The sequence below is a fragment of the Penicillium canescens genome (assembly GCF_028828765.1).
Source record: "Penicillium canescens strain IBT 15451 chromosome Unknown utg000003l_segment0_segment0, whole genome shotgun sequence".
Classification (NCBI taxonomy): domain Eukaryota; kingdom Fungi; phylum Ascomycota; class Eurotiomycetes; order Eurotiales; family Aspergillaceae; genus Penicillium; species Penicillium canescens.
Window position 1 is genome coordinate 2583336 of NW_026703965.1, and position 14178 is coordinate 2597513.

A 14178-nucleotide genomic window follows, 5' to 3' on the forward strand; every position below is an offset into this window, starting at 1 on the left:
TATCAATCTGGTCACGTGGGGTGGTTATTTCTGCGGTGAACAGTTGACTGGCCAGGACTACAAGGTCAGCTCTCAAATACGCCAAACGTCATTATTTGGCCTTGTGGACTGTCTGCAGATGTGGTGAATTTGGTCAATGTCCTAGTACATATTCAGACGTGAGACAGATCTACATTATCCTACAAGAAAGCTCGAGAAGAAATATAACATAATTGATCTATGAATTACAATTTGCATAAACTACTCCATGCTTCCAGCCTAATCCTTGCGAGGCTCAATAACTGGAATCGGCTGCTCTGACTGGGGATCAACCTCTCCAGCCAGAACTTCAACTTCAAAGCGAGGACCGACGAAGTTCTTGCGTCCGTCCACAAACCACTGGATAGTAGAAATGATAAAAACGATACCGAAAGCAGCAACACAGTAGTCTGTAAGATCATGAAGTCAGCATTTCGTTCTGGTGATGGGAAAGAGCACGGAAAACCCACTCATGCTGCTACCAGTGGCGGGCAGTTCAGGGGGGAAGAGGAAGAGAATAGTAGTGAGGGCAATGTAAGCCAATGAGACCTGGAAATATACGGTCAGTCGCAGTCCAAATTAAGGATGGGATAAGCCACATACAAGGTTCAAAGTCCAGCCAACAATGTTGGGCAGAACAAAGGAGCGCTCCGGGAGCATTCTCCGCCCACGAAGGCAGTTGACTACAATCGGCATTCCATATGAGAGGTCGAGAAGCACCACTGATGCTGAGACAATAGCGTTGAAAGCGCTTGAGGAGCCCAGGAAGATGAGACCGAATATAGTCACAAGGGCCAGGTTAAGGTAGAGCGAGTTCAAAGGGACCTTGAGCTTGGGGTGGACGCGGGAGAAGAATGGGGATGCAGGGAGACCGCCGTCACTGGAGTAGATGTCAGCATATGCCGGCTTGGGAAATTATTGATGGGTGACGTGCCGTGCGAATGCGTAGACCATGCGGCTGCTGGTGGTCATGATAGCCGTGGCGGCGAACAGGACGCAGACGAGAGGGAAGCTGGAAGGCCTGTGAGTTTACCGGATACCAGAATTGGGAAGAGGTTGTTCTTACATCAACAGGCAGATGGCGCCAGCGTTGCTAGAAGTAGCATTCTTCAAGATCTGGAGGAGGGGAGTCGCAGCAGATGAGATAACTTCTTTGATATCACCAGCCACGAAGAGCAGGACAACAAGGAAGATTGTACCAGTGACAGTACCGATGCCAACACAGGCAATCATAATCTTAGGTCCCTCAATAGATGGGTTGGGGATTTCTATAATCTGTTAGTTTCGTGCCCGGTCAATTTCAGAGCTCAATTCCTCGAAAATACCTTCAATCATGTGGGCAACACCGTCCTGATATATCATTAGCTTTGTGTTCAATTTTAACTTTCACAGAGTACTCACAAATCCAGTAACACCGAGACCTCCTTGCAAGAGCTGTGAAGATGTTAGATTTGACCATATGTCTCTACAACGCGGAACATACCCCGAGCAACCAGGCAACACCGTCAGGCCCTATAGAAGTCAGCTGAGGAACTGCAAAGAATGGCAAGATTGTATACTTACATCCAGTTTCATTGATAAAGTCAGTAAAGACGAACCTGTATATGTCAGCCTATTGGTTAAGTGTTTCATCTGCAAGACCAACATACTTTCCAGAGTTATAGTTCGGCGAGGCGCATGAAAGCACAGTGATGCAAATGACAGCGAAACCAGTCAAGGACCAGATGACTGAGAAAGTCAGTAACAGACCATCTGTAAAGAGTATGTTCAAAAACTCACAGGCACCCTTGGTAATGTAAGGCAGGACATTGTTCATGAAAGCGTTAATAAGGAAAGCCACAATGTTGTAGCCAAGGTAAATCAAGAACTGGTGCCAGCGCTCAGGGCTGTAGGTCTAACATTGATGGTCAGTGAAAGGTTCCAAGCCAGAGATCAAAACAACATACCGGGTTCATCAGAGAGATAACACCGAGGATAAGCTGACTGCCCAGCAGACCACCGGTCGCGACCAGCGCAACCCATCCAGAGCAATTGACCCAGCCAGTGATCCAGGACAGGATTGGCATCCAGCTTCTCCAGGAGGTGACAGCAACCCAGTGGTATTGGCCCCCGGCAGTAGGGTAAGCGGAAAGGAACTCGGCCAGGGAAGCGGCCATACACAGGTTACAGATACCCGCTGTAACCAAGCCTGCCAAGATTCATGTCAGTTCTGTGCAGTAGTACCGATTCGGAATAGATGCATACCCCAAACAACACTCGCGCTACCTCCGGAGGTCAGACTGAGGGACAGACTGGCTGATAATGCGGTCCATGACTGTGCGATTTCAATAATCGATCCTCTTGCTGTTAAGCATGCTGGTTGAGTCACGTACATTGAGAATAGCAAAAGCAAGACCGAGCATGGATCTGTCACACAATCACGGTTAGCCCATTCCGAGATATCGATCAGTTGTAGGAACTCACATCAATGAGTAGCTACGCTTCAGCTCAGACTTATGGCCCATTTGGGCCAGCTGCGCGTCGTCATTGTTGTATTCCTTCTCCATGGTGAATGCTCAAATCAAAGCAAGGGAGGGTAAAAAAGAAAAGTGAAACCGAGGAGCAGGCAGAATAAGAATGCCCCGAGCTAATATGACGACCTTCGAACATCACCTTCCCTATGTTTCTCCACGCTCACTTCACGCGGGGGAGTACATACAGTAAGAGCTGTTAGGTAACGAATTTGGGGTAGGGCCAGTCAAGGCGATAAACAGGGGTGGCGCTCATTGGCCAGGAGCACCGAATGCGGCACTATTCACCAATCACAGACAGCGATACCGGCGGACGATCCAAAATCTTGGCATATCGCGGTCCGATGCATCCATGGCTCGTGGCGGCAGCCCCAGAGCTTATCCCTGTACTACCCTCTGATTGGTCGTTGAATCCACCTAGTTGACGACGCGGGGGAAGATGCAGTTTGGGGAAAGTGGGCGATCCTTGGGGATTGTGGGCTAAGGGTAACGTTCTATGCATAGTCTGCATGCTCCGTGTATATAAAGTCAATTCCGGCCTTGGCTGGAGCCCTTGGCTTGGATTGTACTACGCGGGTTTTGTCCGGTTTGAATGATTCGGCCCGATGTGTCTCCCTGATAGGGATGCGTATTTGTGGAGCGCGTGGGTCGCGGGCAAACCTTGCTATCTGGGGGAGACAAATACTCCTATGTAAAGATATCTCTCAGAGGGCTGGTTCACCGGAATGGAATGTTCTACTATTATCGGAACAAGCCCTGAACTCTATCGAGATCTGCAGGGGCTGAATAACGTATCATTTAGTCGGACCTTAATTTCTGTTCTCTATCTAACTGCTGTACGCACGTACAATATGCGGCCTTTTTCTATTCACCTAGTTTGCTTACATAAATAGGGATTGCAACGTTTCCCACTCGTTCAATATTATAGTGAGGGATGGCATAATAGTAATCAGACATGATGACATGTGAGATGGATGATATCATCATTTTAAATTAGAGACAAAGAAAAATGTCGATCTCGAGTCATCGGAGTCACCGAACATACAAGTAGTTCCTGAGGCCATCAAGATTGGCAGTTCCCTCATCAGAATAGCTCTGATAGCAACTATCTTCTATTCAGAACATTCCAGGTTCCTTTCTTTCCACGTGATCTTTTATGCCCTTATTTTTGAGCACCGATGAAGATACTCACCTACGAACCTATGTCACAAATGGCCTCAATCATCACTTCTAAACCCACAATAAACCAAACCTAGTTCAAATCATATCATGAATTTACACAACAAGACCACAGGTGTATATATATCAACAGAATAATAAATACAAAGACCACCATCCCCAGGCCAAATGAATCAACACGCTAGCACGAACAAAGAAAGAGAGAAACTGTACTCATGCTAGAACAAAAAAACCCATCTATTCAACCTCCTCCATAGGATTCCCAAGATGACCAGTCCTCACAACATAATCATCCTCATCTTCATCCCCGTCCTCCGCACCCCCACCAGCACCATCCCCCTCACCATCACCATCTCCATCTGCATCCCCGTCCACACCTCGGGTTTTCCCCTTCTTATTACTAACACTCCTGCCCTTGCCCTTGCCATTACTACTAGTGGTAGACTGCCCACTAGGACTGCGAATCATACTGCCAGGCCATTGTTTCAAGCCTTTGATGCGGTCGTGGATGCTACCCGGGCCGTGGCTGTCGCCATTTGGGAGGGGTGTTTCTGTTGGTGGTAGGGTTGCTGCACCGCCGTCGAGGTTGAAGGCTTCCATTGCTTCGGCGATTGTTTGGGCGCCGTTGGAGGCTGCTGGGTCTTGTTTTTGTTTGTCGACTGATTCGAAGGTTTGGCGGATTCTTTCGAAGTGTTCTAGTTCCTTGGCGCTGGGATGGTGTGTTAGTATTTTGTTTATAGAACGGGTGAGTGGGGGTACATACCTAACACTTGGCACGAGCTCTCCTTGAGCGGAGAGGAAGTCGTCTTCTGTCACTGTGACAGATACATCCTCTGGTGTTGCGAGGTGGTCGAAGAACCAAGCAGTGCTGACAGGACCGTTGGGTAGACTCTTGATCTTGTCATCGACTGCCGTGGCCTTCCTTGTAATAGCCTTCAGCATGGCATCAGAACAAAGCGCGTACAGATCAGCACCGGTGTAGGTGAGAGGAAGACGTTCCGCAACACGGTCAAGCGAGACATTGGGATTGAGAGCAAACTTCCGAGTCAGGGCCTCGAGGATAGTCGCCTGCTTTCTGTGTGTATCCGAGACACCCAGGTAGAGCATCTTATCGAAACGTCCAGGACGGAGCAAGGCTGTATCCAGCAGATCAGGACGGTTGGTAGCACCGATGACGAAGACACCGCCGCTATTCTCTTCACCGCCGTTCATGCCGTCCAATTCTGCGAGCAGTTGACTGACGATCCGGTCCATCACACCACCGCTATCACCTTGGTTACCACGCTTGGGGGCAACGGAATCCAATTCATCGAAGAATACAACGCAAGGACGAGCATCACGAGCACGCTGGAATACACGACGGACATTGGCTTCGGATTCACCAATGTACATGTTAAGCAATTCAGGTCCCTTGACAGAGAAGAAGTTGAGAGAGAACTCGGTGGCAATCGCCTTGGCCAGCAGGGTCTTTCCAGTACCCGGTGGTCCATAGAACAGAATACCACTACGCTTCTTCATACCCTTGGCGAAGAGTTCGGGGCGCTCAAGTGGCAGCTGAATAGTCTCGATCAACGCATCCTTGACATTGGTCAATCCACCAACGTCATTCCAGCCTACATTCGGAATCTTGGGGGCACCAATCGAGTCGGCGAAGTTCTTGCGCGCGGCTTCCACGGCAAAGTCGAAGTCTGCCTTGGTGACACCTCGTGCACCGTCGCCTCCTGCCAGCAGAACATCTCTGACGAAGACCTCCGAGCCAGACTGTTGCTTGCTGGCTTCAGCGAGGCTTTCAAGGCGAGCAGTTCTCGCTGCGGCAGCTCGTTCCACGACGTCAACCAGGTCTCCTGCGACGAGCGCGGCGGTCTTCAAGGCAACGGTTCCCAGGTCCACATCAGTAGACAGCTTGATACTGCGTTCTGCGACTGCGTTCTTGAGGATTCCTTCGCGCTCTTTCTCTTCCGGGGCACCCATCTCGAACTCATGAGTGAAGAGACCACGAATGCCTTCGGGAATGTTTTCGACGTCGGTGGTGGTGGCAATGATGACTCTCGCGTCATTCAAGATATCAGTCATTGCTGTCACAATGCGATCAGCGGTAAGCACTTCGATATGCCTGATCAGCAGCGAGGTGCAGTTGGCTCCACAATGGAAAGCCCGCTCTGCCCTGGCCTTTAGGTATGCCTCAGTCTTAACATCGCCACCGTTGGCACCGCCTTCTGTCAAAATATCATATGCATCAATGGGGAATGTGTGGATACCGATATCGGAACATGCCCGAGTTGCTACAGTTGCTTTTCCGACATGTCTCTGCTGAGACCGGAGGAGAATGAAAACGGGCTTCATACCGAGCTGGATAGCTCGAGGGCTAGTCGCAGCAGACATGAGATCCCGAATTCGCTGCTGCAGTGGAGGGATAAAGGCCTGAGGGGGCTCAGCAACAATGCCATGGGGAGCTGGAGTGTCAGTGACACTCTTCGGGATTCTCTTGACACCAAGCCAATATTCCCATCCATTATTCAGCACACCAGGAACCCGGCTCACGTCGCTTCCGGCCTGAACCATCCTAGTAGTCGCTGGATCAAGGACAGCAACTCCACCCCATTGGTCTTCGCCTGTCTCCTCCAGCTCCTCCACAGAAGTCGGTGCAACCTGTCCAACGCGGAACCAAGCAACGCCAATTTTGCGAGCTCCCGCGTTACCGGCATCGACATTCTGGCCGAGTCTAGTGGTGATATCATCTTCTTGATTGGCACTGTCCCCACCAGCGGTTCCAGAGAAGACTGCTCTGCCGAGTCCTTCGTCAACACTGATGCCGACCAAATCGCCGCTTTTGAGGATACGCCGGCGAGACTCGAAGTAATGCTTCAGTCCTGCAAATAGTGCTGGCTGAAGTACCCGATCCATGGAAAGTGGAGTAGACACCTTAAGCAATGTAACCTCTTTCGCCAAAGGCGGGTTCTTGGCAGCAGTGTTCTTCATTTGGTGCAAAAGACCAGGCTTTGAAGAACTGTTGGGTGTAGCAAAGGTCATAGGAGAGATCCGCAGGTACTTGGGGTTTGCAATGTTACCCAGAAGCAGTGGAGGAACGAAGACAGAGGGGGTCAAGCGGGTGGGTGGGCGTTGAGAGACGCTAGACCGACGTTCGCCGGAGTGGTTAATGGCATAACGCGGCTTAGAGGACGGAAGGCCAGAGAGACCGAAGATCTTGACTGGGCGCCAATCGCCTGAGTCTTCGGGGGAATCATTAAAGCTTCCAAATTTGAGAGAGGCAAACATGTTCAGCTGGGGCTCCTCGGCAGCTTCAATCCGAACCCAGTCGCCAGAGAAGCAACCGATCTTGGCCAGGGTGCTGATGTCTACAAAGACAAAAGAGTCAACGTCTTCATCGTCGCGCGGCCTGGGGTGCAACACATCATTCGGGACTTGTTGCAAGAGACCTTCAACCTTGAAGGTCTTACCTCCACCACGGCCAGGGCGCATAGTGGCCGATGTAAAATTCGATGCCACTGATCCTGGAGTATGGATTCCATCTGTGCGTCGACCACCGGCTCTTGGGGTTGCCGATGTCAATGAGGACATCACTCCGGATGCTGGCTGTGGCAGTTCAGGTGCACTGAGGGAGATCATATCTTCCAAAGAATCATCCGACGAGTCGCTCATTGAGCCTGCCGATCCCTCTGTTTCAGACTCCTCGGCAGCCGATGTAGCTTCCATCTCGGTCCCGCTTTCACCAGGCTTGTCTTCTGCCGCAGAATAGAATTGTTCGTTGGAAGTGTCATCGGCTTCATCCTCGGTCACTTGTTTGAGAAGGGCAGACCTCGGAGGGACGATTTGCTGGGCACGAATTCCTTGTGCACGAGCCTGGATAAGGACAATCTTGGTTGCGGGCATCAACAGGCCTTGCGAAACAGGCTCACAGAATGAGATTCGCGCAGGGGGTGGCGGCGCATAGGTGATAGGGTGCGGGGGGAGAGGAAGGGGCAGTACGTCTCCAGTATGTACAATGCGTTGCGCTCCCAATGCCTCACGAACAGCTGCGGTGAGCCGTTGTTCGGCATCCGCTGCCGCTCTCTTCGAATACTTCTTGGCTTCTGCCGTCTTCCCCGCCTTTCCCCAAAGACCATTGGGCCCCCGCGCATTCTGAAAACCACCACTAAACTTGTTCTGAACGTCATCGTGGTTGCGGAGGAGATGGCGCTCTACGGTAACAAATATTGTATCGAGGTGAATTGGGGCGACATCCAGAATCCGAATCTCTACGGACCGATGTGCCTGTAGGGAGTTGCGCGATGGATCAACCTTCCCCAGAGCCTGGAGGAAAGGCTGCAGTGAATCCGCTGACTCTGGGAACAGAACAGTCGAATGTGATAACGGGACTGGCGACCTTTCTGTGGGCTGGATGCGTACTGGAAGTATCGTCCAGGCCTGGTCCTCCACCGAGGTATACGTAGGGGTATGCGGGGCAATTGCAACATAGAGAACTCCATCGTCTGAGGTCGTGACATCTAATAGAAGCAAGACAAATTGGTTAGCCTTTTCATCGACGATGGCCGACTGGGTTGACACTCACCTTGGAGGGCCTGCTGCTGGAACAGGTCATTCGCTAGATCTTCGGATAAGATGCCGATCTTCCCACGCAGCTGGGGGTCCAGCGCCAGACGTGCTGCGATCGGAGCCTTGTTATTCAATCGCCGCTTTCCGGCTCTCCTTCTCCGTTGTCTGGGTTGGTGGGAGCTCTGTCCATATTGCTCGAAGTCCATGGGGGCGGTGTCTCCGGTTGTCGACGGGAAGTAAAGCGGGGGAGATTGAGGGAGAGGTGGTGAATAACAATTGGAATCACCAGATCATCCGGCCAACAAGCTCCTGTCAGAGGATACACACGATCCGACACCGACAGAGGTACTGAGGGGAGAAGATGAGTGGTTGCCGGATCCAGAATCCGGGGGAAATCAACACGCGGGCATCTCGGCACCGCCCGCCGTTCTGCCATGTCCCGAAGCCGAGGTCCAATCGGCCGATGGATGTCGTTGAGTAGTAGAAGCACTTGAGGTATATGTATAGTGCATGGTTTATAGGTCATGGCTAATTGGAGCTTTGAGAAGTCTATAATAAATGGTGTAAATATGGTTTCGAGTTTAGCAGTTTGGGAACGCGCAAGCGTGCCCTGACGCTATTGGCTATTCCTTGCCTGTGATTGCGATGAGCTTCCCCAGCTTCACACAACTGACATCATTTTATTTGGGGATATAGCTTTGTCAACCGATTCTAACGAAGCTATAGGCTATATTGGTAAGACTTTTGATATTATTGGTGTATAGGTTCGTTGCTATCTAATGTTTTGAGAATATATATTTCCGCCTCTGACAAACATTGGTATCTGTAAAATGTATGCCTGAATTTTTGAGAATCAACCAAGATATCTCACAGCCTCAACAAAAGGAAAAGCCCACTAGGCAGTTGAATTTGTAGAGCTAACGACATATATCGCGTGCCGATGACAACACAATGTGAGGCTGCCACATTCCCAAGGAACCAAATACTGTTGACTGATGTCCCGGCTTATCGCAGGAATAGGCTGCCATGACTGAAGGGCTAGAATGATCTGTCAATCCGGGTATCTACAACGTCATTTAGAATGTGGTTGGTGAAGATATTTCTCCAGTGCCCTTGCAGATAATGCCCGATGCATAGTGAATTACAGTACTGCAGATGCCACAAAGACTGAGGAAGAGGGCTGCTTTTGACCTGCGCCGGGGCTTGACAGGTGGGCTGTGCAATGGGGGTCAAATGGGGCGCAGTCGAATGCCTCTCCAGGGTCCAGCCGTGTTCTGCAGATGTACTGTAGGCAGACAACAAAGCAAACGCCCCGGGGCTTCGTCCACCGACAGTTGCAGTCCAAGTTGGTCCGACTTCGGCCGATTATTGGGCTGGAGGGTGTGTGACCAGCGGTGACAGGCGGCTCAATTGCGCAGGTTCAAATGCGCACGCAGCTCGTATCCTCGTATTGGAAACAGTTAGAACGAGTCATTGTATGGGCCTGTGGGGTGTGGGAGTGTGGATTGGCTGTTCAAGACCCTCTCTCTTGTCCAGAGGCCAAGACTTTAGAACATGTCGGGCGCAACGCCAATCATGCCCTGTGATTCAGGGATTATGGCATGATCCTGAGTGACGTATCCCACAAACGGGAAGATGAAAGAACAAAACAGTTACCTGAACTCAATGAGGCTCTCGGAGAACAAATGTCTCCGACTCCGAGTTTCCAAATAAAGCAGTGGGGAAACGGTACGATACCCGCTGGGGTGCCACCAACAAGGCTGGTCCTGGTAATTACCAGTATTGAGTTACAATACAGTCCAGTCTACCAATCACATGACGTAGAATGTGCTCAGCCATCGCAGTCTATACTACTTTCGGGTTAGCGTCTTCGTCTATCAGGCAGACATCCAACGCGCCATCAGAGCCTCCAGTTCTTCTTTTCCTTGATCCGCTTATTCCCCCCATCGTTGTCAAGCTTATTCTTTTTATTCTTCGTTTCTGCCCTTTTTGTCCTCCATAGCTGCCTTCAAGAACTTCCAATATCGGCTTCTGTAGTGGGGCTGTCCGCCATCTCAAGACGTTATCGTTTCTGATATCCAGATACTGGAAGACATCGCATCTTTATTCTGGGGTATCATATTCTCTTGGACGATCGCCGTTGACGACTGAACACCATTTTGCCTGGTTATATCAGTCCGATACTCCTTGGACCACGTTTTGAGGCCTTCAGACCCCTCCGACACTTTTGGTTCAGGAGTGCATATGCACCCGGAGATTATCAGACTATCGCGATCGTGATAGATCTCCACAGCCTTGCGCCTGTTGAAGGGTGTCGATTTCTGTCGCTTTAGATCATCCACGAGCAGTGGTCGCCTGATATATATACCAACGGAGTCGGAAATCAGAGGCTTACATCTCTGACTCGACCGTACGTCACTTCTCGAATCATCTGGACACAGATCCTCGGTGAGTCATGGAGTCGGCCAATCAGCCGCAATGCCCTGTCCTTTCCTGTTGGGATCAGTGTGCTAACGCCTGGGTTGATGCAGCACCGCCAATAATGTCTTCCGCCCAGCCAGAACCATCGCGGCTGCACCCGCGTCGCCGGCCCATCTTAAACACTGAATTGCCCACCCTGTCGACCGACCCTGTTGAATCTGAGATGCGACTGAAGAAAGGAGAGACCTTCCACACTCCCACCTCCCCGCCGTCCAGTGACAGTGATCCAGTCTTGAACCTTCGGTCACTGCCTCGTCGTTCGCCGACATCTTTGGAAGCGATCACCGCCGCCGAGGAGCGTATGACTTCTATCCTTGGTCGTCTTAGCCTCAATACCACCGAGGATAAACAGAAAGCCTCAGGAAGTACTGTGCCTGATACCATGCGCAGAAACTCTAATTCCATGTCGAACCTCGGTTCCTCGAACGAGGAGAAAAGGACAGAGCAGGAGCAAGATCATAGTCACGATTCTGACAGTGGCATTGGGTCATCGGTCAGCAGCGAGGAAGAGCTCTCTGATTCAAACAGCAAAGGTAGGCTCACACATCGTTCCTGTATTGTTCCTTCATTGAGGTTCCGGGCTCTGACGAATAGCAGATAATGGTATTCACGACAAACAATCTGCCATTACAGACTCTATTGCCGCATTTGCTTCAGGATCCTCATCCAAGCGTCAACTAGGCCCCGCTGCCTGCAAGCAAATTGAACGATATGTTCTTGTTCCCATCCTCAAAGAACCTCGCCTTAAACCGTTCCACCCACTGGTACGAAGCATTCCTCAACGTATTGTCAATAAGCAGATTGTCTGTCTGCGGGATCTTGAAAAAACCCTATTGTGGTTGGCACCGGTAAGTTCATATATTGTTCTCAATGGGTTATTGGAGTTCCGGCGAAAGCTTATCGTTTTTTCCTTCTTCTTATAAAGAAGTCTGCAAACTCTCGACTCTCGTATCTCAGCTTCTGCGAGTTCACTATTCAATGCTTGCATACTTCGGCGTCTCATCTTAACGATCGCGATCAACGACTACCTGCCGATCGCCCTTATACTAACGGATACTTCCTTGACCTTGTTTCACAGGTTCGACGATACGCCGCCATGATTCGCGCTGAGCGTGAGCGGGTCCCAGCGACCCGGGGCGGCAAGCCCGAGGAGAAATCTAATCTGTATGTATTACCCTTTCATCCCAAGTATGCAGTTGTGCTAATCCGACATAGGGTGCACCAAGCTCATCTGGAACATGGCATTTCCAAGGACGGAAAGCCCCTGGAGCTTGTCGTCATGCAAGATGGAAAGCCCATTTCCATGCTGACTGGAAAGCCTTATGAAGTGGATTCTTCCATTTCGTCTAGTTCCATCAAGCGTACCATCAACCTCGACGATGCAGTCGACGAGGGCGTGCAGCGCTCGATGGCTCGCCGCAAGAAAAATGCTCCTCCTATGGACATTAACCAGAAGTGTTCCCACTGTGACAAGGTGTTCAAGCGCCCTTGTGACTTGACGTAAGTGATCTTGTTCATTCAAACCAAAGTTGACAATGCTAACTTGTTCTAGCAAACACGAGAAGACCCACTCTCGCCCCTGGAAGTGCGAGGATACTTCGTGTAAATATTTCAAGGTTGGCTGGCCCACCGAGAAAGAGCGCGACCGCCACATGAACGACAAGCACTCGGATGCCCCCAAGCTTTTCCGCTGCGGCTTTGAGCCATGCACCTATGCCTCGAAGCGCTCGAGCAACTGTAAGCAGCACATGGAGAAGGCTCATGGATGGAAATATGTCCGATCCAAGAACAATGGTCGTAGTGGCAGCACCGGCAGCAAGCGTGACTCCTCTGTCCAGGCAACTCCTCAGACACCCAGTGTCTCTACTCCTGCCTCCAAGGTCACCGACTTTGCTACCCCAATCACTGGGCCCAGCCCCTCTCCCAGCGACCAGACCTACAACTGGCCTGAGAACCCCAACTTCAACTTTGCGGAGCCTCCTGCGCCTCACAGCGATGACTTCCCCTTGTTCGGCGAATCCCCGCCTTACTTGATGAATGATGTCAACTCTTTCCCGACTTCGATGAATCTGGACGGTTTCCAGGCTCAATTCGGGGCTGGCGACCCAAACAGTCTGATTCCAGCGCTGGAAATGCACCGACAGTCCATGAACTCCATGTCTGTCCCTTCGTCAGAGTCTGTTCCCGATCTGATGGGACCTGTGTCATTTGATGGATCCCCTCTCGCCGGAACCGACAGCATCAACTTTGACCTTGAGTGGAACAACCTCGAGTACCCACTCAACGACGAGTACAACGCTATGTCCATGCGTATGCAGGCGCCTACCCATCCCATGGAGGCCATGAAGGGTTACTCGAACGAGTTCACCCAGATGAACAACAACCATCTGTCCTACGCCCTTCCCACCAAAGTGTCCGGCCTCTCCCCGGGTGCCCAGGGCAACGCGATGCTGTACTCTCCTGACTCATCCAATGTCGGCGACACCCTCTCGGAGCGCTACGAATATGCTCTCCAGCCCCAGGCCGGAAACGATTTCACTCTGTTTGACCCAAGCTCCCAGATGGGTCATGCTGCTCCCCGCATGACGCAGACCAACAGCAATGAGGCACTCCAGTACCACCGGACCCAGCAGACTATGTTCCATTCTCTGAATGAGCAGCAGCGTGCTCTCATGAACTCCTGGAACGGACAGCCCATCCAGGGCCACTACCTGCCCCGCGACAATATGGAGATGGATTTCAAGTAAAAGAGGAGGACCCACAATATCGCACCTTTAATTTTTTCCTGTTCCCAAGCGACCCAGCGATGATAATAAGGCTCTACGTATTCGTATTCATATATTTTTAGTTAGTCCACAGAAATCTCCACGTGATTCTTTCTCGTCTCTCCACGTAAATCATGCCAATACTGTACTTGTATAGTCAGGTGGAGATCAGAGGCCTGATCACGCAGACTAAATAGTCATAATCAGAATCATAACCATACCAAGATCAGGCTACGCCCTGTCGAGTCCATGACAGACGCCGAGAACATCCCCGCCTCATAAGGCTCGCAAACGAGTAGGCAACACCATAATCAGCCTTGGCATCCAAGACCTCATTGTAAGTCTCTAAGCCAGTGGAGACAAAAGGCCGCGTCAGGAAGCCGATCAGAATAGTTCCGGGGGCGCAGTTTAGCAAAGTTAGCAACAGCCCTACAACCTGCCACCTGCAACTGCCAAAGCGGGTGTGACGACATCTCCTCTTCTCCGCCTCCTTTCCCGCTCGCCTTCTTCCCCATTCATTCACTCTCTTCCTTTCTCTCGATCTAGATTAAAGAGCTTGTGCGATTTATCCAACAGCCTGACTTAGCCGTTGTTGGAATTCCGGCGTCAACCAGCCTTGTTAGGCAGACGCATTCCCCTCGTTTCACGACCCTTCGTCACAGTCACCACAA

The 14178-nt window shown here is 51.0% G+C and overlaps 3 protein-coding genes across 3 annotated transcripts; 1 reads left to right on the plus strand and 2 right to left on the minus strand.

Annotated features, from left to right (window-relative positions):
- Positions 1-258: 258 nt before the first annotated feature.
- On the minus strand, positions 259-2564 carry N7446_004425 (GABA permease GabA; the record flags this gene model as incomplete). The annotated part of the gene is made up of 15 exons (XM_058513174.1): positions 259-428; positions 489-567; positions 622-898; positions 953-1030; positions 1085-1286; positions 1344-1368; positions 1420-1452; positions 1502-1530; positions 1582-1616; positions 1668-1746; positions 1798-1912; positions 1965-2206; positions 2263-2332; positions 2391-2424; positions 2482-2564. The coding sequence occupies 15 exons, from the start codon at positions 2562-2564 to the stop codon at positions 259-261; spliced, it is 1551 nt and encodes a 516-aa protein (XP_058374503.1).
- Positions 2565-3944: 1380 nt separating this feature from the next.
- pex6 (AAA family ATPase peroxin 6) lies at positions 3945-8651 on the minus strand (the record flags this gene model as incomplete). The annotated part of the gene is made up of 3 exons (XM_058513175.1): positions 8278-8651; positions 4471-8212; positions 3945-4416 (listed from the first exon to the last, which is right to left on the minus strand). The coding sequence occupies exons 1-3, from the start codon at positions 8465-8467 to the stop codon at positions 3945-3947; spliced, it is 4404 nt and encodes a 1467-aa protein (XP_058374504.1). The 5' UTR covers positions 8468-8651.
- A 2152-nt stretch (positions 8652-10803) lies between these two features.
- On the plus strand, positions 10804-13489 carry ace1 (putative C2H2 transcription factor (Ace1); the record flags this gene model as incomplete). The annotated part of the gene is made up of 5 exons (XM_058513176.1): positions 10804-11275; positions 11340-11590; positions 11668-11906; positions 11958-12242; positions 12295-13489. 5 exons carry the CDS (start codon positions 10804-10806, stop codon positions 13487-13489), a joined length of 2442 nt encoding a protein of 813 aa, XP_058374505.1.
- Positions 13490-14178: the final 689 nt, after the last annotated feature.